The sequence below is a fragment of the Lepisma saccharinum genome, chromosome 28, assembly GCF_977018435.1.
Source record: "Lepisma saccharinum chromosome 28, izLepSacc3.1, whole genome shotgun sequence".
Classification (NCBI taxonomy): Eukaryota; Metazoa; Arthropoda; class Insecta; order Zygentoma; family Lepismatidae; genus Lepisma; species Lepisma saccharinum.
Window position 1 is genome coordinate 15,725,803 of NC_139256.1, and position 23,732 is coordinate 15,749,534.

Here is a 23,732-nt window from a genome sequence, read left to right on the forward strand (position 1 = left end):
GTATCGGCTGATAAGGGCATATCATTGTATCGGTAAAATTACCGATTATTTTACCGATCCAATATATCGATAAATATCTGATAATTTAGTGGAAAATTCTGCCATTTTGTTGTAATTTTTATGGATAATCTCCATACCCTACTTTCTAAAAAAGTAAATGTCTAAATATGCAATTTCTTTTTCACTGCAGTCACCTCGAAACACACAATCATTAAGGATGTCAATGAACCTTTCTGGTTCTTCAAGGACCATTTCTAATTTTATATCGGATCGGTAGAATATCGGTTATCGGTATCTGTAAATTTTATATCGTTACTTTATCGGTATTGGCCAAAATTTCATATTATTCACTAAAATTCACAAAAAAAAATCAAAAAAAATTTCATGAATACTTTTTGTTTATAGAGGTACAGTTGTTTATTAATTATAATAATTTCAAAACTTACCATCATTACCAACTAATGGCACAAAAACGTATAACAGATTATTTTGAGGACTGATTATTTCTTCAGAGAAGAAGGAGGATAGAGAGATTAACACCCCTCGGGGAAAATGAACTGTCCTTACTATGCAAAGACAAAGGGACAAAGAAAAACGCAGTGAAGTTTTTCGAGCAGTGTTTGTAGAGCCTTTGAGTGAAAGGCCGCGTTGCTTCGCGCGTTGGCTGCAGAAGTTTACATGCAGCAGTTGGCGTAGAGATCTCTGGGTATGGAGAATTCGCGAATTTGATAGTGCTATCGGCAGCATGTTGCAGTTAGATATTCGTGGACTGTTTTTGTAGATGTCGTTTGCCTAGTGGACAGTTCACAGTGACCTGTGTTCCGGACATTTGAAAGTTCGCGTGATTGGGAAAAGAGCGCGCGGAATTTTATTTAAATACAGACTGTTTTCTCGTGGCAACTTTTATAGCGCGAGAAATGAAAAGAACAATGCAAGTGTGTAGTTGTGAACTGAGAATTGCTAATCGAGGTAACGACGTTGATACCGAGTTCGACCTTTGAACTATGAATGCGGCGGTGAATTACTTCGAGGGATAGACGTCGAAGATCTTCGAGGGAAAGAAGACATCAAGGAGCTTCTGCCAATCGTTTTTCCCCCCTAGTGTCGAGAGCTCTCGAGATGTTTATATCAGAAGTGTTGATTACAGTAAAAGTGAAAGCGCAGCGCTGAGTAAATTTCGTAAGTAGGTCGACCTTATTCTTTAAATAGAGGTTAAAGTGTTTATTTTCTGTTTATTAATCCATGTTACTAACCTAAGATTAATCTAAGGCAACTGGAGGTAATTTTTGTATTAGTTTTAACTATGTAAAACAAAGCCCTCCAGCTTTCCAGGGCAAATTAAAAATTTATTAACAGCTAGTTTATTTTAGAAGTTTGTAATAAAGAACAGTAAAGAATCCTTGGGGTTTTCTTAAGCAGTTTTAAAGTGTAAATTAGAAATGTAAAACCAAAAATATGTTCTAGCGTAAACGAAACTGCGACACAAAAAGTCAAAAAACAACTTTTACCGTTATAAACGTGCATTCAAAGATGGCACCTGATAGGCCCACCTAGTGTGTTTTGCCTCCAATTTCCATTACATTTATGTTCTTATAAACAAAAGTAACACAAATATATTGGGAACACAATGTAATTTATTTTAATTTATTTATAAATATCTTCAGTTGAAAAATCGAACAGAGATGTTGGGCCTCACAAGCCCCCCCCCCCCCCCCTGGTAGGCTAGGGTTAACATTGGAAGGGTAACATTCACTGCACTTGCAAATTCTGCCTCCCCCTTTCTCTGCAAAGACAAGACTGATAAAAGTTATTTCTGTCAACTTTTCCTTTAGGACCAAATCATTTTACCTAGTTTTGTGGAACTGCAAAATACAGTCAACTCTCGATTCTACAACCCGAGATATAACAATCCTCTCGAAGTAATGACCCTTTTCCTGGGAACTGTGAACAATTTGGAAAAAAGTTGAAAAATTGAAGGAAATCGGCCGAAAAATACGTTTCTTGCACTCGTTTTATTCCCACCCATTCCCTTCACAAGCGCTCTACCGCTCACAAGTGGGTGATCTAAAATTAGACACCACCACACCAAGCTTGAGTGATATCCAATAGCACTTGACCTCTACCTTCCCCTCCCCCAAGCGTGCCAATGTTAGCCTGCACCCGATGGCCGCTACCCAATACGCTAGGCTTGTTTTGCCATTCTGATTTCGCTTGCTCTTGGATACGCAAGAAAAGTAGATCGAATGTGCTTGGATGTTATTTTAAATCGACCTTGACAGATGTGTGGTGCCTGGAAGTCTGGACTGCCTGTCCAGCTCTGACCTAGATTTCAGCAGGTCCCCGTGAGTGAGCAACTCTTGGCCTTGTAGCCGACAACTTCCAGTAACCTCTTTCATTCAAAATGCGTTCTTTCTAATGCTTCATAAAAAGCGTAACTGTTAGAGATAATCAAAGCCACATAGGCCAACTAAAGATCGTCAACCCGCTTAATGATTTGTCATCCAAGCTTCCGCAAAAGTTTACTTCGATCTTAGGTGCAACATAACTACAGTGTCCCACTTAATACGTTTTCGTAACTGTGCCGATGTCATAATATTTGCCAAAAAAGTGTTCCGTTGGCTGAGTGACTTCTCTCTTTCTTCATCACAGCAAACATGTAGGGGGATGGGGTCAGTGATGACTATTGTTTCAGCCACGATTTTCTTGCTCGTGTGTGCACACGGAGTGAGAGTGGAAGTGGACCGCTCTTCCTTTCCTTTGACGTCTAAAATGGGGCAACCAGTTCTGGACACATTCTTGGGGGGGGAGCACTCCCTTCCCCTTCCCAGCTCATTCTCCGCCAGTGGTGTGCACGGCAATGTCAGAGAGGCAATGTGATAATTGTCGAATTCAGTTCCTATTCTTTCTTTTAATGCTATTTACTGCATAGGAAATACTGTCCGTAAATGCTGTTGCATAGTAAAACGTAAAGCAAGGGTCATTTCTTTCTTCTTCACACTGCTGATAAAAGTTCCGTTTTCGACAGTTGCGTTATCTTAAAATGCTGAGGATTTTCTCTTCGACCACCTGTTGCTCGAACTTCCAGCTGGTCTCCTTGTTTTTATGCTGCAGCTGGCGCCATTGTATTGTCTAGCATCAGAAAGCTGTCCCTTGCCGATAACAGCAATGACTCATCCAGCGGTGAGCAAAAAGCCATTGTTTTTAATCTCGCAAAGATAAGGAAATTCGATCTCCAGAAAGAAAAACAACTTCATATTCTGCGCCTTCTAATAAGCAAAACTGTAAATTTTATTTTGCATCTGACAAGAATAAACTTCCTCAACACTCGGAGCACGTTGGAAGGGAATGCACACAATATAATCGCTGCTTTTCTTCAGAACCATTCACGTGGGAGCAAAAAAAAGTGCTCAATGTAGAAATGGACGCTGAGTCCAATTTAATGAAACATTATTCAAGGGGAAAACGTTTGGAGGAGAGGATGTTTGACATCGAGAATACTCCTAAATCCAACATTAAATCCTCGCTTAACATGAGAGTAAATAACGATCTCCCATTTTGATATCTAAAAATGCGGAGATTTCATAAACTTGTTTTGAGTTCATTTTATGCTGATGAGCTAATCGAGACTAAATAAACAGTTTAAAGTGAAATTCAATTCCAAACCTGAATGATTATAGACTGCGACAATGTTTAATGACGTGTCTTAGAATACGCATTGGGTGAAAACAGATCGCAAGTTGAATGTTTCCTTTTTCATGCTGGATTACAATGCAAGTCGAGGAAGGAGTTTGGACTGCTCCTTTGAATGGGGAGGGCAGGTGACTATGAAGTTGGTTGAAGCAAAGAAAACATGACTTTTTTTTTCTTACGATGTATTTTAAACAGCCGAACCAGAACGAAATTTACAGCTCCGCCTTTTTTTTTGTCTGGTGCCTAGAAAGGTTGTGTTGTTTTTCTGGAGAGATCTAATCTTACCAGTTAATCTTGCAACAGACAATGCTCCAGTAGACCTGTATAAAATCCAACATTCATTCTGCCCGATTATCTCCCAACTTTTGCTGGCGCCAGTGTGACTGGTGTCAAGATTCTTCGAGTTTCGCTTGCAATAAGCGAGAGATTGTTTTCCTTTCCATAGGTCTCAGTATAAACGGGTTTCTCATGAACTAGAATTGTAAGAATTTCCTGGAAGAGCAACGACTACACAGTTAAAAGAAAGTAACATTATTTTAAATAATTTTTTGTGGAAACGTTTTCATGTTCTATTTTCCTTCTCACAACACGCATCATGTGCATAACAGGTTATATAACTACTAGGATAAATGGTGTTATCGTCTCCTAGGCCCCTTTGTGTTCGATTGAGCTTCGTTTAAGCTGAAAATTGGTGCAAATTCCAATAATGACCCCTTTGAAATAACGACCCTTTTCCTGGGAACTGTGAAAGGTCGTTGTATCGAGAGTTGACTGTACAGTGTTTTTTATCTGTCCTAATGTAACATAAACTTGCCCTATATTCTCTACATAAAGTGTGAAAGGAGTTTAGCAGAGAAAAATGTAGCACCTGATATTGGTTCATAGAAGTAAATTATGAAGCTCAAAAATTTCCTTTATATCAATGCACAAATTTGTTGAAATTATAACCTTTCATATTATTACAATGGGCTTGTCAATTACAAAGTAAGATTTGGTTTAGGATAATAATTTTTTGAATGAGGCACAGTCCTTTTCTAAACTCTGTATTTATAGTCTATATATTTTATGTCACTTTTCTTACACTTTTGGATAATTATGACAACGAGCAAAAAAAATTGATAGAGTGACACTTAAAAACATACAGGTTGGGCTCAATCTTGGAATCTTTGGAGGAGAGAATATGACACATTTAAAGCAATTTCCCTTCCAAAACTGGAATCTCAAATTAATCCGGAAAAAACTGTTGTCATGAGGTTTACTCTAAAACCCAATAGCACAGCACCATCCTACAAATTATGCAACCAGGTTATTCTATTTGTACGACAGCACAAGGATCTTGGTGTAATTTTTGATAGCAAACTGACTTTCAACCATCACATAGACTACATAACTTCGGGGCTTCCCTGAGAGCGTAGTGGTAGCATTGTTGCCTTGTAATCAAGGGGTCCCAGGTTCGATACCCGGTGGAGGCACAAGTGGTTCGGATCCCACTTTAAACTGTAGGTCCAGTCCCAATTAGCCTTACTGTGCATAAAGTGGACTTAAAACAACAAATCAATCAATCAAATCAACATAACTTCGAAAGCGATGAAAACACTTGGACTAATCTACAGATTTACAGACATAACACACGTTTCTGCCCTCAAAACCTACTTTACAATGTGTGTTGTTCCTATTCTTAAATATGGTTCCTGTATTTGGTCAATGGCATGTGAAAGCAATATAAAAAAAAAAAAGTAGTAGGTTTTTTCGTCAGAATAGTCAAACACAGATGTCCAACCCTTGCAAACTTCTCCAAACACAAAATTCTATCGACTCTACAAATTCATGACCTTTCTCTTCACCGAGAACTTTCAGACTTAGAATTTCTTTTCAAAATCATGAATGGACAACTTTTCACCAGCGAACTCTTGCCACTTCTCAATATCAGAATCCCACGTCCCAACAGCAAATGCAACAACTTCTTTTACATTAAATCTTCAAGGCTATCTTTAGAACAAAGATCATCTCTCTACAGGCTACAAACCATTTACAACTCATTAAAAGATGCTCTGGGCTTCTATTTATCAAAACAGACTTACAGAACGGCGTGCATAAATCAGCTGAAGAGAAAATAATGTTATTTTTACCCTAGTTGTTATTATTCTTGTTATATATGTATATGTGTGTGTATGTGTCCAATGTAAAATTGATTTTTCCGTATTCAGGATTTTTCAAATAAATAAAATAAAATAAAATATGCCATAACAAGTTTAACATGTGAATGATTCATTACTTCAAAGTTACCATCTGAAAAGTTTGCAAACAAACTTAATATTTCAATTTATTAACTTCCAAGCAATATTTAAAACCTCACTAGTAAATAAATTAATTTAATACAGCTGTTTTAAATATAAATAAAAAATATTTACATGCCTTTATTGCATTATTAACAACAAAATACATGTTCCTTGTCCTGTTAAAAAGTATAAAAATTCCAAAGGACTGGTTTGTAAAGAATACTACATTGTCTTCAAATGCTTTATACTGAAAAAGATGGAAAGAGAAGAAATTAGTGCAAATCACGAAAATGAATAATATGAAAGAAATCAATATTATATAAAGTGTTAAACCTTCGTCTCTAATGAAATGAAGGATTCTATGTGCTTCAACTCATGTTTCACTTCTCTCTCTCTTTCAATGAAGTTTCACAAAACCTTAACTTATCTTATTTTCAATTCATATAGATCAACCAGATATCAAACCTGGGTCCTTGGCATTCTGCATTAGGTGTATCAAGTTATAAAGCCAACAACAGGAGCACCAAAATTTCCACAAACCAATGGTTGGTTTGCAGACCATATGCTTCTGCTTTATATCATCATTATTATTTATGGTTGTTATTATACAGGGTGGCCAAACTAAAAGAGGCCCCATGTCTTATAAACAACATACAGACAATTCACTAATTTATTGTATATACAGAATACAGAGTAGGAAAGTATTATTATGAAAAACAACGTATTGAACATTCAATAAGTCAATAGTTCACAGGAGGTGCTGAAAATGTTCACCATGAACCTCGATACACAACTCAGCACGTCTCAACATGTTTCTGAAAACTTTTGCCAATTCATTTGGTGTGATTTCCGCAATCCCATTGCGAATGTTTGTTTTCAATTCTTCAACTGTATGCAGGTTGTTACTGTAGACCTTACCCTTTAAAATACCCCACAAATAAAAATCACAGGTCGACAGATCGGGCAATCTGGGAGGCCATAAACCTGCGGAAACTGTATGTTCTTCTCCGAAAGCTTCATGGACGTAACTGCTGCAACATGTTCTGGCATGACGTTCGTTTGATGTTTAGTTGGGAGGAGAGACGTCTAGTTGATTTCCATAGACTCCTTACCATAGGCTCATGAACACGTTCAGTATTGTCCGGCGAACAAACTGTCTTTACACGGTTACATTTGGCGTTAGCGACTGAACCTGTTGCTCTAAATTTCGTGATCAATTTCTGCACAACACTTTTCGCAGGAGCAGCTGTCTCTGCATATTTTATCGTGAACCTTTCATTTACAGTTTTAAACGATTTACATCCAAAGTACGTTTCAACAATGAACACTCTTTGTTCGATTGACAAAGGCATTCTGTAGCACTTCACAACATGCTTCAAACTGACTACTGACAACGCAGCACTGATCACTCAATCGCTGCTCGACATTACGTGACCCCACTCGAGTGCCGCCCTAGCGGTAAGAAATAACAACACGTCATCATACAACGTGCAGAAAAAATTCTTGTAACATAAATGCAGCTCTCATTTGCTTAATGTTCTTTTTATATCACGTATCTTTTATCTTGGTCACTCTGTATAACAAACTCTGTATAACAAATAAAATAAATAAACTACTCACTTCATTAAAAAAGGTTAAAACACAGGGCAGGGAGATGGTAGACTGTCAATAATTTGATGAACCAACAAAATTTGCAATGCAGAAATATGGAGCATCACCTATACAAAAAAAGAAAAAAAGCAAATAACAGATTTATTTTACTCACATAAGCAAAATTCAGAACATCCGGTTCTGAATGTTTCCTAATGAGCTCAAACACACTGGTACTGGGTACGATCTGGTCCACTGGAACCTACAAGACAAGGGAGACAATAATAGTTAACAATTCAGAAATTTGCAGACTTGCAGCACATATTAATTCTCATTTCCAGCTGAAAATTGAGAGTTGGAATCACGGTACGGGCATGTTTTTTCGTGGAATGATGTTGACCACCATGATGTGGTACCTGGAACCCTGAATGCCGATGCCTATCGCACAATATAAGACAACTCCGTGCTCCCCACCTTGTGGCAACAGTTCAGAAGTGAGCCTTATCATTTCCAGCGTGACCATAAAGCAAGGACCATAACTCAGTGGTTTGACGACATGGGAGTGAATGAATTTGACTGGCCACCTCAGAGTCCTGATCTCAACCCTGCTGAACATCTGTGGGATGAGAAAGAGTGCCGGTTGCAATCAGCCAAACACCAACACTGAGCTGCTTGCCATTTTACAGGAGAAATGGAAGCAACTCCAGACCAACATTTACTGGAACCTGGTGGAAAGTCTTCCTCGAAGGGTATAGGCTGTGATACCAGCAAATTGCAGACCTACTCCACACTGACACCAGATCAGCTACAGATAAGCACATTCCCATGGGTGTCTGGTCATTATTGGCATTACAGGGGATGGACAAAAATATGGAAAAACCGCGACATCGGAACGGGTGATATCGATGCAATTCTTCCACTTGAAATTGGACGAGGTGCGACATTCTCTTGTTTTGCGTCGTGAGATAGGACACTGTTGAACTGGTAGGAGTCGACAGTTGCGCTGTAGATAGCGTGCAGTGCAGTTGATACTGAATCATGTCCAAGCTGACAGTGTTTTAAATAGGGCAAATTGTTGGCGCCCAACTTGCAGGTGCCTCTGTTACCACAGTAGCCATGTTATTTGGCGTATAGAGAGGGACTCTATCTAAGATCATGATGACACAACAGTGTGTCCGGAAAGACATCATCAGATAAACACCTGCGTGACAGAGACAAAAGGACACTGAGGAGTATTGTGACCATGTTTCGCATGGTGCAAGATCCCATTATCCACCATCCGGGACTTGTATTTGTCCATTCCTCGAAGACTGCAGGCCATTTTGGAAGCTAAAGGTGGTCCTGCATCTTATTAGCTACAGCATTTCGGCTTTTCTTCGCAGGTGTTTCCATATTTTTGTCCATCCCCTGTATATAAAACTTTAATTTATTTCAAAATTCTGTTATTTTGCTATTACTTTCATGAATATAAATTTGTAATTTTCATGCTTGGTTTTGTAAAGTCTATACATACAATTTATTTTTCAAAGCAAAAACCCATTGCACCTAGGTTACGAACATTAGTTAAGGTGGTTACTGAAGCATTCATGGTATGGAACATTTGAATGGCTGTAGAATAAAACATGGTAACTGATATTTTGATTATTATTGAGTTTCTTAAACAGAGTGGTTAATAGAAACTGAACTGAACATAAATTGTTTTCATGCTGTGTTTACCAATTTCAAAAGGGTTCAATGAGTCCAATTCAAATTGCAAGACATGGCATTTAATTTACACACGAAAATTGAAGGATGGGTCTTCTTACTTAGTAACTTAATAATGACCAAAATCTCACCCGAGGCCTACATTTGTAATTTTACATTGGTTCATCTCTCACAATTACCTAATGAAAGTTTCCGGTTTGTAACTGTCTATTTAACTGAGAACTTTAGAATTTACAAAACAAGCAAGCTAGTGTCTTAAATAGGAAATAATTATGAACTTTGGCTTTACGACATGCTTGTCATTACATATTGCAAGACATTGGTAATCTATAAATATGCTAATCATTTCTGTTCAAGTTTTACTGTAGTTTATTTCTTTGCACATAGTATTATTACTCACCGTTACTCTGTACCATGGTGGAAGCTCCACCCAAGACAGTGAAGGTCTTTCAGTGGCAGGTGCACGAGGTCCAAATACATTGTGTTCAATCACACACACCTCATTATAATGGATCTTGAAGTTGGGAAAACTGGAAAAATAGAAAACAGTGATATGTTAATAGAGGCATGCATTTCGTTTCTGACAAAGAACACTAAATGTGAAATAACATAGTGCAATGTTCATTTTTCACATTTCTGAAAGGTGTGAGGCACTACTACCCTGTTTTGTCACGAAATGATGCAAAATGAACTACAAAATAGATTCAAACACAAAATGTAGAATTTATTTACAGATGCGGCACTTTCTGAAGTGTGAATTATCCTGAGTGTTATGCAATTTACGGAAAATTGATTAATTCTACTGTAAATATTTTAGAAGCAAAAATGGACCCCTTTATTTAGATATAAACTTAATACTCTGGTACCCACATAAATGTACTATTAGAAGGGATATGTTTCTTTTGTGTAATAAGTGCAGTTTTCAAATCAAATTTAGGATTATATTCACAATTTTAAAATCAGAATGTCATTTTATATACCGCTTTTTATCCGATTTTTCAGTGCTATAACATAAGTTATTTACAGCTTTTGAAACCAAAATTGCCTCTCCTTTTGTACAGAATTTTTGCTTTTTTATTTACCAGAAACACGTGCCTCTATTAATAGTTCTAAACTGCAGTGTTGCATCGTTCCACAATAAAATCAAGAAAAATATTGCACTGTTTTCCCTCTCGACCCAGTTTCTCAATTGGTGGCCAAGTCGAGAGACTCACCCTCACTAGAGAGCCAAGATTTATGACTTGACCTCAATACACATAACACATGCAGTAAGTCCTTACCCTACACTACTTCCGTAATAACAATATGGCCACAGATATGCATGATTTACATCAAATTTGGCTGAGTATTACTGTAGCACAGGCCTCTGACCACATATGTATTTGATTGGATCATATACTTTACTTAAATTCCTGAAATATCTGCCTACAACGGCAGCTTGTTTCAACTTACAATCTTCTCGACAAACAGAATTGAAACCTTTTACATAAATAAAACATGAGGCAACCACTTGCAAATGAAAGGTCAGGGGAAAAAACTAGGCAAGTCAATTTTCTGTCCTAAGCAAGGTAGTGCTGTCGGTTCCAACCACGTGTGGATGCTGTGCTGGACCTAACAACATCCTCTCTTTCGGTTCTTACATTTGACACTTCCATTCAACAAAGCGTATGTTTCTTGAACCTTTTCATTTACATGTTGAGTAACGTTTACAATTAAAACTCATTTTCTGGAGTTTGATGAGCACTGACTTAGCTGTTTTCCCCCCCTGATCATTCAAGCATTACCGAAAATATATATTTGACATATGAGCCAAGTTTGTAAAAATTGTTTGAAACTTCTTTCTAAAATGCTTGACAATTGCTTGCAGCATTTCAAATACAGTACATGCAAGAAGAACAATATTATGCCAAAAAGGTTACTTACAAATAAAAGTGTTCCAATGTGCTGTTATAATATGATTTCCAAAACCATTTGGGATCTGAAAGACATTAATAACAAGAGGAAAGAATAGTTACTGAAATTGTCGGATTACACAGAATAATTTGCAGATAAACTCAATGAGATCTACACATCATTGTCTCTTTTACAAAAACATGTATATCAGGTGCAATTATTTTAACTAAAAAATCTGTATTTGCTTCCCAAACTTACAATCTATCACAAAAAAAGAAAAAAGTGTAGGTACTTAGTATGTTTGAACTCTACACATGACAAATTCAACCCTTGAAACCATGATAAATGCAGAAACAAACAGAAAAAAAATTAATGAGATAACTATGAAATTAAATGTACTTTACTTACCTATAAATCTGGAATACTGAAACTTGGCGATTTGCTTGGATTCTGCTTCTGAGGTACAAGTGTTCACATTACTGACACTCACAGCATCCTCCTCCTCCTTTGCAGAATCACTAACTTTCTCCTTCTTCCGTTTCCCCTTTCTCTTGCTACATTTCCTTTTTATTGATCTTGAATCGTCACTGGACGAGACGGAACATGCACGGTCATCATCACCAGCTAGAGGTGATTCATCACATGGAGAAATAATTGACTGATTATCTTCTAAATTTGTTGATTTATTTTCTGGCATGGTACCTAAGAAAGAATGCAATGAAGAAACGGTGTTCATGGATATTGTCTCTCAACCACAGACTTAAACATCTGCAATTTAATCAAACCTTAACCCCTTAGCAATGAGTAGGTACTTGCTAAAGTAGATTTATTATATTTCAACATCAGCCCAAATTGAATACTGAACTGCTTGTCCACTGCCAACTAATCCTCCCAAACTTGCACCATTTCAGAGTTAATTGGGGTTGACACTTAATATAGTCGTTTAATATGTCTAAAATCTATGCATGACAAATTTAAAAACCATTAGGCACATGATAAATGTTGGCCTCCCCAATGGCGCAGCGGTAGCGTCATTGCCTTGAAATCAAGGGGTCCCAGGTTTGATTCCCGGTGGTGACACATAGTGGTTTGAATCCCACTTTAAACTGCCGATTAGCCTTACTGCACATAAAGTGGACTTAAAACAACAAATTAACCCAACATTATAAATGTTTTTCTTGTATGTACGCATTGCTTGCATTGTAGAATTATTTTCCTGTAGTTTACAGTTATTACTTACGGTTATTACAAGAGAAATGAAGAAAAAACTCATTGTCAAAAGTTCAACCCTGCCGATTGCATTAGGACTACCAAAACTCACAAACCGAGGACTCCAATACAACCCATCATTGCAACTTTCACACATCCTGCATACAAACTATCCAAATATGTAGTTGAAAGGCTTGCTATAATTAAACAACAAACACCATTCAGTGTTAAAAATGCATATGAAGTGAAACAGAAACTAAAAAATATGGTTTGGAATAATGAGTATTGTATTGCAAGTTTTGATGTTGAAAATTTATATCCTAGTGTCCCAATAGAAGCTGCCACAGATGGATTACACAGATGGCTTATTGAGATAAAGGTTAACCCAGTAGAATCATGGGAAATGGTTCGATGGTTTACTGTATGTGCAAATTACAATTACTTTATATTTGATGGCACAATCTATCAGCAAAGTAATGGTCTATCATTGGGAAACCCAGTATCCGGAATCATCTCCAGCATTTTCCTTCATTACATAGAATCTCCAATTGTTAATGAGATAGGTGCAGATATCGTACTCTACATCAGATATGTAGATGATGTGCTAACTATTGCTAAAAATGAGAACACCATCATGGACGTATTTAAATTGTAAATGAATCACATTGTCGCATAAAATTCACTTGCGAACCCATGAACAACAATGTAATTTCTTTCCTTGATCTGAAAATTAAGACAACTGACACAACAATTCAAACATCAGTCCATAAGAAAAAAATAGCAGGGGAAAAATACATCCATTTCAATTCAGAACATTCACGTACAACAATGGATAATATATTTTTAATTTTTTTCCTGAGAGCACAAAGACTATGATCTAATAATAAGGATATCAAAAATGAAGAAGAAAGGCTTTTTAATATAGCAAAAGAAAATGGCTTTCACACTAACAGAATAAACCAAATCAAAAAACAAGTCGCAAGAAAACTGAAGGAAAAGAGAAATACAGACAAAGATGAAAAATCTGTTGAAAAGAAATTTGTGTGCATGAAATTCCATTCCACAAGGGATTCTCACATAAAATTGCCAAAATTTTTAGAAGATTTAATTTCACAATTGTTTTTAGATCACCAAGAAGTTTGGAATGTACATTTAATGAATTCAAAATGAGAAACTCTCTACCAGATGAGGAAACCACAGGAACATATAATATAAGTTGTTCATGTTCAAAGGATTATGTAGGACAAACAGCAAGGAAAATGGCAATAAGATGGCATGAACATGATTTGGACATTATAAATCTAAACCCAAGAACAGATTTCTCAGCTCACATCATCAAAGAGAAGCATTTGATTAAAAAGAGAAGGGTTTTAAAAAGATTGACGGGAAACTTAGAGTTGAATGTCTGGGAAGCTTCGTTCATTGCAGAAGAACACTGGAATAAATAAAATAATGAAAATGGTAACATAGATCCAGAATGGAGTTCTCTCTATCACAAATGGAGTAAGCCACCATCGTTAAAATTTAATGTAGCAGAAAACATCAAGAGACTTTGTGAAAACAATGATGACTTTGAATTACCTGATGATATTTGGGATTCATAATTTTAAATAAAAAATTATGTGATCAAAAATATTTTTTTATCTGAAATAAAAATAACAGATTGCTTCTTTTCGCAGTTAAGTTGCTATATTACAACAATGTAACATTGACAACATCCATTATATAAGGGATTCTTTTTGTTTAAAAAATTGCTAACCATTGTTATAACTGTAAAAGAAAAGAAAAAAGGTAAAAGGTAAAAGAAACTAACGAAGGACTAAAATTAAATGGTGTGACTCAGTTGTTAGCATATGCAGATGATGTAGACTTACTGGGGGATGATGTGAATACAATTAAGAATAATGCTAAAATATTTTTCAAAACTGCTAAAGAGATAGGTTTGGAAGTTAACAAAGAGAAAACTAAATATATGCTTACAGGCCGAAACCAAGTGTTAGGTAATAATCAAAATCTAATTATTGATAACAACTCGTTTGAAACAGTTTCCAAATTCAAATACTTAGGAGTAATATTAACAAATGAAAATTATATTAAAGAGGAAATAAAAAGTAGGCTTAATTCAGGAAATGCATGTTACTTCTCTCTTCATAAACTTTTGTCTTCTCCTTTCATATCTAAGAAACTAAAAGTTAAAATATACAAAACCGTAATTTTGCCTATAGTATTATATGGGTGTGAAACTTGGTCCCTTACATTGAAAGAGGAACATAAATTGAGAGTATTTGAAAATAAGATCCTTAGGAAAATATTTGGACCTAAAAGGGATGAGGAGACTGGTGAGTGGAGAAGGTTACATAATTTAGAACTACATAATTTGTATTCATGTCCAGATATTATTAGAATAATTAAATCAAGAAGACTTAGGTGGGCAGGCCATGTGGCACGAATCGGAGAGGAAAGAGGAGTTTACAGGATTCTTGTTGGGAAACCTGATGGTAAGAGACCTGTAGGAAGGCCAAGACGAAGATGGAGGGATAACGTTGAGATGGACCTAAGGGAAATCGGTAGGGATGGAAAAGAGTATATAGGTCTTGCTCAAGATAGGGACAGATGGAAGGCCTGTGTTGCTGCAGCCATGAACCTTCGGGTTTAAGAAGGCTAGAGAGTTAGTTAGTTAGTTGTTATAACTGTATCTTTAGTCAAAATGAAAATAAATGTCTGATGAAGGGAGTGTGTGTTCTCCTGAAACATCACAACAAAAACTGTTTTCTTATGCTTGTAATAAGCGTAAACTATAGGAAAATAACATGATAAATGGTAGAACAGAAAAGAAAACAAGCTTCACGAAAGAATACAAGTGTGGTTGGAGAGCAATACCTGCATGTGACCACATAGCACAAGACACTGCCCTGAAGATGGACAGACAGACCTTGATTCAAACTGGCAGGGTGCATGGGGGAGACTGGTCCGAATGCCAATATATATGACCTAAGGAACCCGATCTGGAAACGTGTCATTACAAAGTTATAAGTCAATAAATACTACAGCGCATTTGGTTTAGCCTGAGCTCTGGCATGCGCAAATGTTTGCCGTCTGCAGAAGACGTCACATGACTCATAGGAGCAGTGTTGCAATTCGCTGAAGTTAGAATTCCACTTGACCTGGCATAGGTTATATGCTGTTGTCTCATTAAAAAAAAAATATTTACGAATCTAAGGTAAGATGCTGTCCTTCATGATGGTGAAATTTATCAATTCTTTTACAAAAAACACACTTGTCAAATTCGTCCACATCACTTTAAATTTCTTTCTTCTGCATGGTTTAGGCATTACTAAACCCTTCCCAGTTACTTTGTTGCGATCATTTTCGTTGAAGGTGCGTTTCAAAGTACTTACTAACACATCAGTAGCTGCGGAAAACATGCTTTTGCAGTTGTTTAAAATTCAACGCAAGACCACTGTCAGCTTCTTTCTTCATAAACTTATGCACGTTGAGCTAATTTCTCTACTCTGACTGTGAATCACTGGTGGTACTGGCATATTATTTGGTGGTACTACTCTACTGATGGTACTGGTACATGAATATTTCCAATATTCAATTTTCACTGATCTAATATAAATCTTCAAGGATTAATGTAGATAGCTTCAACAAATTAAGTGTCATACATACCTACATATTTAGTATCCTGAGATTTGTAGACTAGAAGTATATTCTCTGATTCATTAACAGCAGAGTTAGCTTTCTTCTCACTCAGAGAACACTTTTCTCCTTTCAAAGGAGCCTTTCTCTCATCCTGTACTGTCTCTGCTGTTATTGTGAGAGTAGGTTCCTGGGTATTTTTTCCCTTCTTTCCTTTCCTCTTTCTCATTTCAATTGAATTTGGATCAGCAGGTGACGAGACTGACCCAGCACAGTCCTCGTCACTGGATGACGACAGCTCATTATGTGAAATAAGAAACAATTGATTTACATCTGATTTTGTTGACTTGTTATCTGCTGGTGTTATAGAACAACCTAGAAAGAAAGAAAAATAACAAAATTTGAAGTGCAGAACAAGGAATTAAAATGACATGAAAAATTTAGAGTAACTTCAATATCAACACCAAACATTGACATGTAATTACAAACCTACATTCCTGCATGTGTGTTGTATCCAATACTTTGTCATGATGTTTGCAGATGGCCCTCGGGCGAAAAACCAGCAGTGGTCCATGTTCAAGACAACAACAAAGAACTGCTACATTAAAATTTGGGTAACAATACGATCTCAGCAGAACAGATTTTTTTAAAAGCTGTATCGCATTGTTTTACTAACAAAATTTTAACTATGCTTGCCTAACCTAACCAAACCCAACCTAACCTTGCCGGAAATGGTTTTTGGGGCTATCCGTCAATGGTTTTTGTGGTTATCCGTCAACGGTTTGTGGAGCTATTCAGGTATTTTTCGGTTACGAAGGTTGGAAACACTGCATACCCAAATGATCCACCTCGCTACTCAAGCTGCGCCTGCCATATTGTGTGTTATGCAAGCGAAAAAAGGAAGAACAATTATTACTCATAATGTAAAAAATTGAAGTTATTTTCGTGAAAAAAGCAAAATTACACCTTAAAGAATCTTTCGCAATGCCGAATAGTTAAGTACGAATGCAAAACATTACTAAATAAACGAGTGAGAGGTGTTCTGCCAAGATCGAATAGTTACCAAAATTTGGCACACACAGGAGACATACTATGTAGAAATATCAGCAAAAAATGAAGGCTCGACCAGGACTTGGACCCAGATCATTGGCATACCAAGCCATTGCACATTGAGCCACCTTGGCTTTGCCAGACTTTTCACTGCGCTGATTTATCATTTATATAGACTCTGTAGCTCCGTGGTTGAGCAATGGCACAGTATGCCAGAGATCTGGGGTTGAGTCCTAGTCGAGCCTGCATCTTTTGCTGTAATGTGCTCATTACTTCTCAAAACTATAACCCATTAATGGATGGGTGCACCACTGACTGGCAGCAATTAGCGTGTCAACTCTACAAAACTAAACATGATATTTCAATTCTGTCTCTCTCGTCCATTTGTGTACATATATGGGAACACCACCTTCAATTCATAAAACATAATGGTTACTATTTTGTTTTAAATACAGTAGAGCGTCGATTATCCGAACGTCGGTCAACCGAAAGACCGCTTAACCGAACTGTGTACTCGCTCACTTTCAGATATCTGTAATGAAAAAAGTACGTGACTTAGCTGCTCGTAAGCGTGTAGGCTTGCTTAGACAGACCAAAATAAAGGATTTTTTTAAACGTTAATTTTGTGTACTGTGTGTATTGTTCATGCAAAATGCGTATGTAATATGTACATATTTTTGTTTAATAAACTGTACCACATACTATATATTCCTACTAAAGTTGCCTTTGTACGTTACTTTGTAATACATACTTAAAGAGATGCCTGTTTTTATGAATAAATTTACTGTACAGTACTTCTTTTTGGCAAATAAACATGTACAGTTCGATTATCCGAACAAACCAGTTTTCCGAACACCCATGTCCCCCAATTACTTCGGATAATCGACGCTCTACTGTACATGCTTTTGAAATATATTTTTTTAAAAATGTGCTTTGTTATTGAAAATGTGGCATATTATTTGGTTCTTACGTTTCAATCACCATTTCTTGTCGATATGTTTTACTTATAGCAGTGATGATGAAAATAAGAAAATCTCACAATGTACTTATTACGTTTTACAGTGGGAGATGCAAGTTACATTAGTTTTATTGAGATTACATCATGATACGAATCCAACTTTTACATGGTTCGATTTAGATTTACTTCTGAGTTAAAAATTTACTATCCGTCGGACACCTATAACTTCTTCGTTTCGTCAATTTTTGACATTCGAACTTACCTATCTGCTTCATGGAACTTTCCTTAAGGTGTATTGACTATTTTTGATCAAAGTAATTGCATTTTTTCACATTAGAGTACTTCTTTCTCTTAGTCTTTTCGCTTGCCTCAGACACAATATGGCGCGTACACCTTCCCACATAATCGCACGTTGTGCTTGTGTTTTGTCGATTTTCATTCGTTATGCAGTTTCAACCTTCGGAACCCAAGAAAAAAGCTCATCTGATCCAATTAATTTTTTAAAAATTTTTCGCATTGTTTTGCAAAGAAAATTGTAATGTTTCGTGGCACTATACATGAATGGTTTTTGGGGCTATCCGTCCCAGAATCGGTGGGAAATTTAAACTAAAAAATTATTTTCGTTTGAAATTTTTGAGTCCAAATTTCCCACCGATTCCGGGCTCTGCCACTGGGGTAATTGACCTACCGCCCTCTACCGCTACCGTGGTACCGCCTCCGCTCCGGCTTTCTCTATAGAGTACCCGTTAAAGGCATCCCCAAATTTTTAAATTTGAAGAAATCAGTTTTAAGGATACAGAAAACTTACCTGAATTTCACCACACATCCACGACACGTCATATTAGGCATATACCCACAGCCCATTCCAGAGGCGAAGATATAGTACAAGCAATGCAAGCACTGCTTGCATAATTCGAATATCATTTAATGTACTTAATGTTCTAACCGTATTTAGTTTCCATTCCACTCGATTTCGCGAAAAAATGTGGCCGCAAACTCCCCCAGCAGCTTTGTAGCAAGCACCAGCCTCAATGCTTGCAGCCGTTCTGCGGAAAAATAAGACCTCCGAAGGAGTCACATGGCGAAGCGTGAAATTCTGGTGGAACCCGTCCACAAAGCTTCTACAAAAAGCTGTGCTTTCCGAGCTTGCGTGATTCCCGAAAATAGCCAAGTTCAACCGAAAGCAGAAGGATTCATCTATGGGTACGTTGCCAGCAAAAACTAGTAACGAATATTTGTCTTCATGAACACGTATATATAATAATAATTGTTAGTCATAAAATAACTAAAAGAAGTTATCATCACTGTTCTAAATTCCATATATATCATATTATATTACAAATTATTTTAGATTTCGCGAAATGTAAAACGCGTAAAAAAAGTTGGCATTGGGAGTTGGGGCAGTGGAATTTCTGCACCCCCGTGAAGAGTTTTCTCAGGGAGGGAGGGAAGATTGGACGGACCTTGGTCCTGCACCCTGCTTCCTGGTCGGTCCAGCTCAAATTACGCCAGAAGTGTTGACCGCTACCAGTGTTTGCAACTGCCAAATTATTTACGCAGTAATTCAAGTGAGCTCTTTCACAAATTTTACAATCAATAAATTGACTGCTTTTGAATAAAACTTGGGGTGAAAATAAAGCTATCTGAGAAAGAACTATCTACTGATATTTGTACATGGCATAGAAGTAAATCGTATACATTCTGCATATTATGAGCACAAGAATATGTTTGAATGATTGATTGATTGATTTGTTGTTTTAAGTCCACTTTATGCAGAGTAAGGCTAATCGGGACTGGACCTACAGTTTAAAATGGGATCTGAAACACTTGTGCCTCCACCGGGTATCGAACCCGGAACCCCTTGATTACAAGGCGACGACACTACCACTGCGCCATCGGGGAGGCCCGAATATGTTTTAAGTTCTATTATTATGACGCAAGTGGTGTTCCCAGGGCCTTTTTACGGTCGCCATTTTGTCATCTTTTCCTTCCTTTGACGTTTTTTCTTAGATATACTGGGCCAAAAGGGGGTTATGTCTACCATCCACCCCACCTCCTTCGCCATTGAATGACACTTTATTACTTAAATATTAATGTACATACTCGTTCTGCTGAAATGATTCTGATTCCTCCGCGTAATTTTTATCTCCAAACTGATATATCTTTCCTTTGTGACGGATAAAATTAAGGAAATAGGTTGGTATCACTTTCTGTTGTTTCAGAGATTTTCAAAGTGATCTTGTGTGGATGCTTGCATTTGCAGTTGTGGAAAGCGCGTGGGATAGTGTGAGTGTTTGTTGCTTCGTGTTTTGTGCTGTGAATTTATCGGAATGAACGCGTATTTAGGAACGGTTGATGTGAAGTGCGGGTGTATTATTGAGCAATTGAAAATTGCTTCGTTTAGCTCGAGAGAGAGATAAGTGTTAAAATGAAAATCGTGGAAGGGGGTCGACCAACACCAAGAGTTTGAAATTTATTGTGGTGAGTACATCGTCTATGCATGTGTTTCTTTGCTTTGAAATGAATTTTTTATTGTTTGTGTTTAACTTTTTATTTAGTGTTTAAGTTACTCCAATGCGGTTTTTAGGGTGCCCAAAAATACTAAATTACATCATGCAGCGTAAAATAAATAAATGATTCCCATTTTTTTTATCTAAATCGGTTTGGTCACCGTTTGACCATATTAAATAATAATGAACAAATAAAGGTACTAATAAGTAAGTAAGAAATTCCGTCTCCCTTTAGTCGTATGCGGAAAGTTCGCATATGCAAAACGTTTAATATCATATGAGTAACGTTACCTGGATTTTTTTAAAAAAGTAAATGTGACGTTTGCGGATCATATGGTTTATTTTTAGTACAGTCACTTTATTACGATATTTTGACAAATCCAGCGACTGGGTAAATGAGGCTATAAACCTTGAATCTTTCCCCTCGGCATGTCGTTGTACTACATGTTTTGTTGTACTGAAACATTGCTTGCCTCCTTCGTAAGACTACGCTTCGCTACTGGCCCATTCCTTGTAATGAGTAGCTTACATTCACTGACACATTTTCAACATTCATTTCCTTTCTACACGATCCCGGGTTCAATTAAATTAAAAAATCCACTGGTTCTTCCACACCCGGTACGAATTTCACCATGCATCCAGGACAAGTCATATTTCTAACTTTTGTTGCAAACACAGACAGTTCGAAACACTGGATACTCAATGAACATGAACAAAATGCAATCACGATGCGTGATGATGTATGAAGATGTACGTGCCAAAGGCTATTGTCCGTCGAAGTTTTACGAAATCCAAACAGTGCTGAAGGTTCAAATTTCGTGTGACAATGATTGCAAAAATTCTACGATAATTAGTCATCCTGCTACGAGAATATGAAAAATATCATAAAACAATCAGAACAGTTACCCAGAATGTTTTCTAGATGTAATTCTTATTATGCACTTACCGTTACAGGTGTCTCTATATTCCACTGTATATTCATCTTCCATGAATTCATCTTGTTCTGATGTACTGTTTGCTTTTGACAAAACTGGTTTGCTGCACGTTTTTGTGCTAGCATCGTTATTTATGTCAGTAATTATTTTCCTTTTTTTATTCTGATGCATCTGTGAATCAATTCTACGAAATTCTTGAATTGAACAAAGATATCTCTCACTGCTCTCACCACCTTCTGTACTAATTCCTTTTTTATTCTCTATTGTCATTTCCCCAGGCACTGATTTTAAAGTTCCAATAATCATAGTTTGTTTACCGGACGTCGTTGACGAGTCTCTAAAATCATCTTTCCAATCATCCACTCCCGGTATTGGAGGATTACAAAAATTTTCCCATTTGCCTTTCCTTGAATGCAACGTCAACGTTTGTACAGTGGATTCTTTGCTCATAACTGGTTCTTCCCGTACAGATTCGCTCAGAATACTGCCCGTCAATTCGTTCTTGGTCGTAGATTTATTTTTCCTAGGCAATTCGAAAATATGGTTGGTTACATCATCAACCCATGGAATGGGAGGATTGTGAATACTGTGAATGATTTTTGTTTCTTTACTTTCACTTTTATTGTCTCTTATCGTTTCGTGTGTGGCCATTTCAGAATTTAGTGTAAAACTTAATTTCTACGAATCTATGAAGAGCAAACTTCGAACACACTGAATGGAACTGTCACAGCTGGTGCACTTTCTGGATGTCACGTCGTTTAAATACATTTTCGCAATTGTAGCTTTTCTTTTTCTTATGAAGAAGATTTTTTGTCGAAAATTAAAACATCCTAACATTAAAAATCAACTTAAACTGAACTGATATAAACTAAAACAACTCCACGCATTGCATACAATGTTACAAAACACACATGACAATAGATTGATATGTTATATTGTACTGGATCGGAGAGAGAGCAAATATAATAAGTGTAAATATTGGTCCAATCAACTTAATCTCACTTAATATACAACTTAACGCATTTTAATGCAAACAATAAGATCACAATTACTTCATTATTATATCGTCTCTCCTTATCGCTTGCAAGAATATGAGAAACTGCAATTAGGGACAAAATACCAAACCATTTTCATATCAGTTTGCAAGAAATTTGTGAATCTGTGATGGGGAACCGAAGGTACGCAGGTCTGCTAGTCTGTGGTCGTTTATGATGGAGGGACAAAAGGGGCACTGTCCCCATTCCCGTGCATGGACGATTTCAATAAGAGGAGGAAATATTTACAGTACAATTTTAACGCTTTAGATTCTCAAGGAAAATTATATGAAAATCGAAAGGAACGGGCTTTACGCTGATCATACTTAATAGTAACATAAAATGCATTGACCTGTGTGAAATATATTGCAAATTTTCAATTTTCTTTCGTGTAAATTTTACAATGACGCGCATGTGCGCCATCTGCATTTATTCCATTTTTTTGTTACTCTGTGCTGCTTGACGCAGAGTATTACATTACTAAGTAATCATATTATGTAACAAAGTATAAAATAATGACTATATCGATATACAATTTGTTCAATAGTTTGTTAGTTATTAATGTATAATAAAACAATTAAATGCTGACAAAGGCAAAATTTATTGTAGAAAAAATTATACACTAAAACCATGCTAAAACGTAATGTTTCCACCCTCTAACAGGGTCTTCTTCAAACAAAGATTCACAATTATCTTATTAACATGGAAACAAGGCTTAACAGTGTTACTAATGTATAATGATAAAATCACATTTTAAGAAGAATTAATTCTACATGTATAGGTAGAATTTATAGTTCAATGGAAAAGCTTGGAATCATTTTGGAAGTTCCCACAGATTCACTTAACTTGTGGTAAAAAGTGAAACATTTGTTTTTTCTGCACGTTCTGATCAACAAAAAATAGTGTCTTTTCTCCTTCCCTTCTCATAGCACACTTTGCATCTTTTCTTCAGGCATTTCCCTGTTGTTTTGATTACAACACCATTCAGCCTTGTTTCCATGATATGAAAAACTCAATATGCTGACCAAGGAAGAAATTTATTTTATTTTAAAACATAAATAGGAAAAGACAGGTGGTTTGGAATAAGGAGTATGGGGAAGACCACAGAAAAGATATGCAAAGTGCTTAGGAAAGCAGGCATTAAAACTTACAGGAAGGGAGGAAGAAGCATCTTAAGAATAGCGAAGAATGCAAACAAGAGAAAGGGAAACAGAGAAGAGGAACGGATTATCTACGAA

General features: G+C 36.6%; 1 protein-coding gene across 3 annotated transcripts in view; it reads right to left on the minus strand.

The window, feature by feature from the left end:
* Positions 1-22,371, minus strand: part of LOC145981023 (uncharacterized) — a 105,348-nt gene extending 82,977 nt beyond the window's left edge. The window contains exons 1-7 of one of the 3 annotated variants that reach the window (XM_083114120.1): positions 21,472-22,371; positions 16,038-16,382; positions 11,565-11,858; positions 11,187-11,241; positions 9,664-9,793; positions 7,735-7,821; positions 6,106-6,216 (exon numbers count right to left, since the gene is read on the minus strand). In XM_083114120.1, coding sequence (XP_082970246.1) covers positions 6,106-6,216; positions 7,735-7,821; positions 9,664-9,793; positions 11,187-11,241; positions 11,565-11,858; positions 16,038-16,382; positions 21,472-22,111 — 1,662 coding nt within the window. In that variant the 5' untranslated portion in view covers positions 22,112-22,371. The remainder of the gene's footprint in view (positions 1-6,105; positions 6,217-7,734; positions 7,822-9,663; positions 9,794-11,186; positions 11,242-11,564; positions 11,859-16,037; positions 16,383-21,471) is intronic. The other 2 variants (XM_083114122.1, XM_083114121.1) reach the window with 2 other exon arrangements.
* Between the last annotated feature and the right edge of the window lie 1,361 nt (positions 22,372-23,732).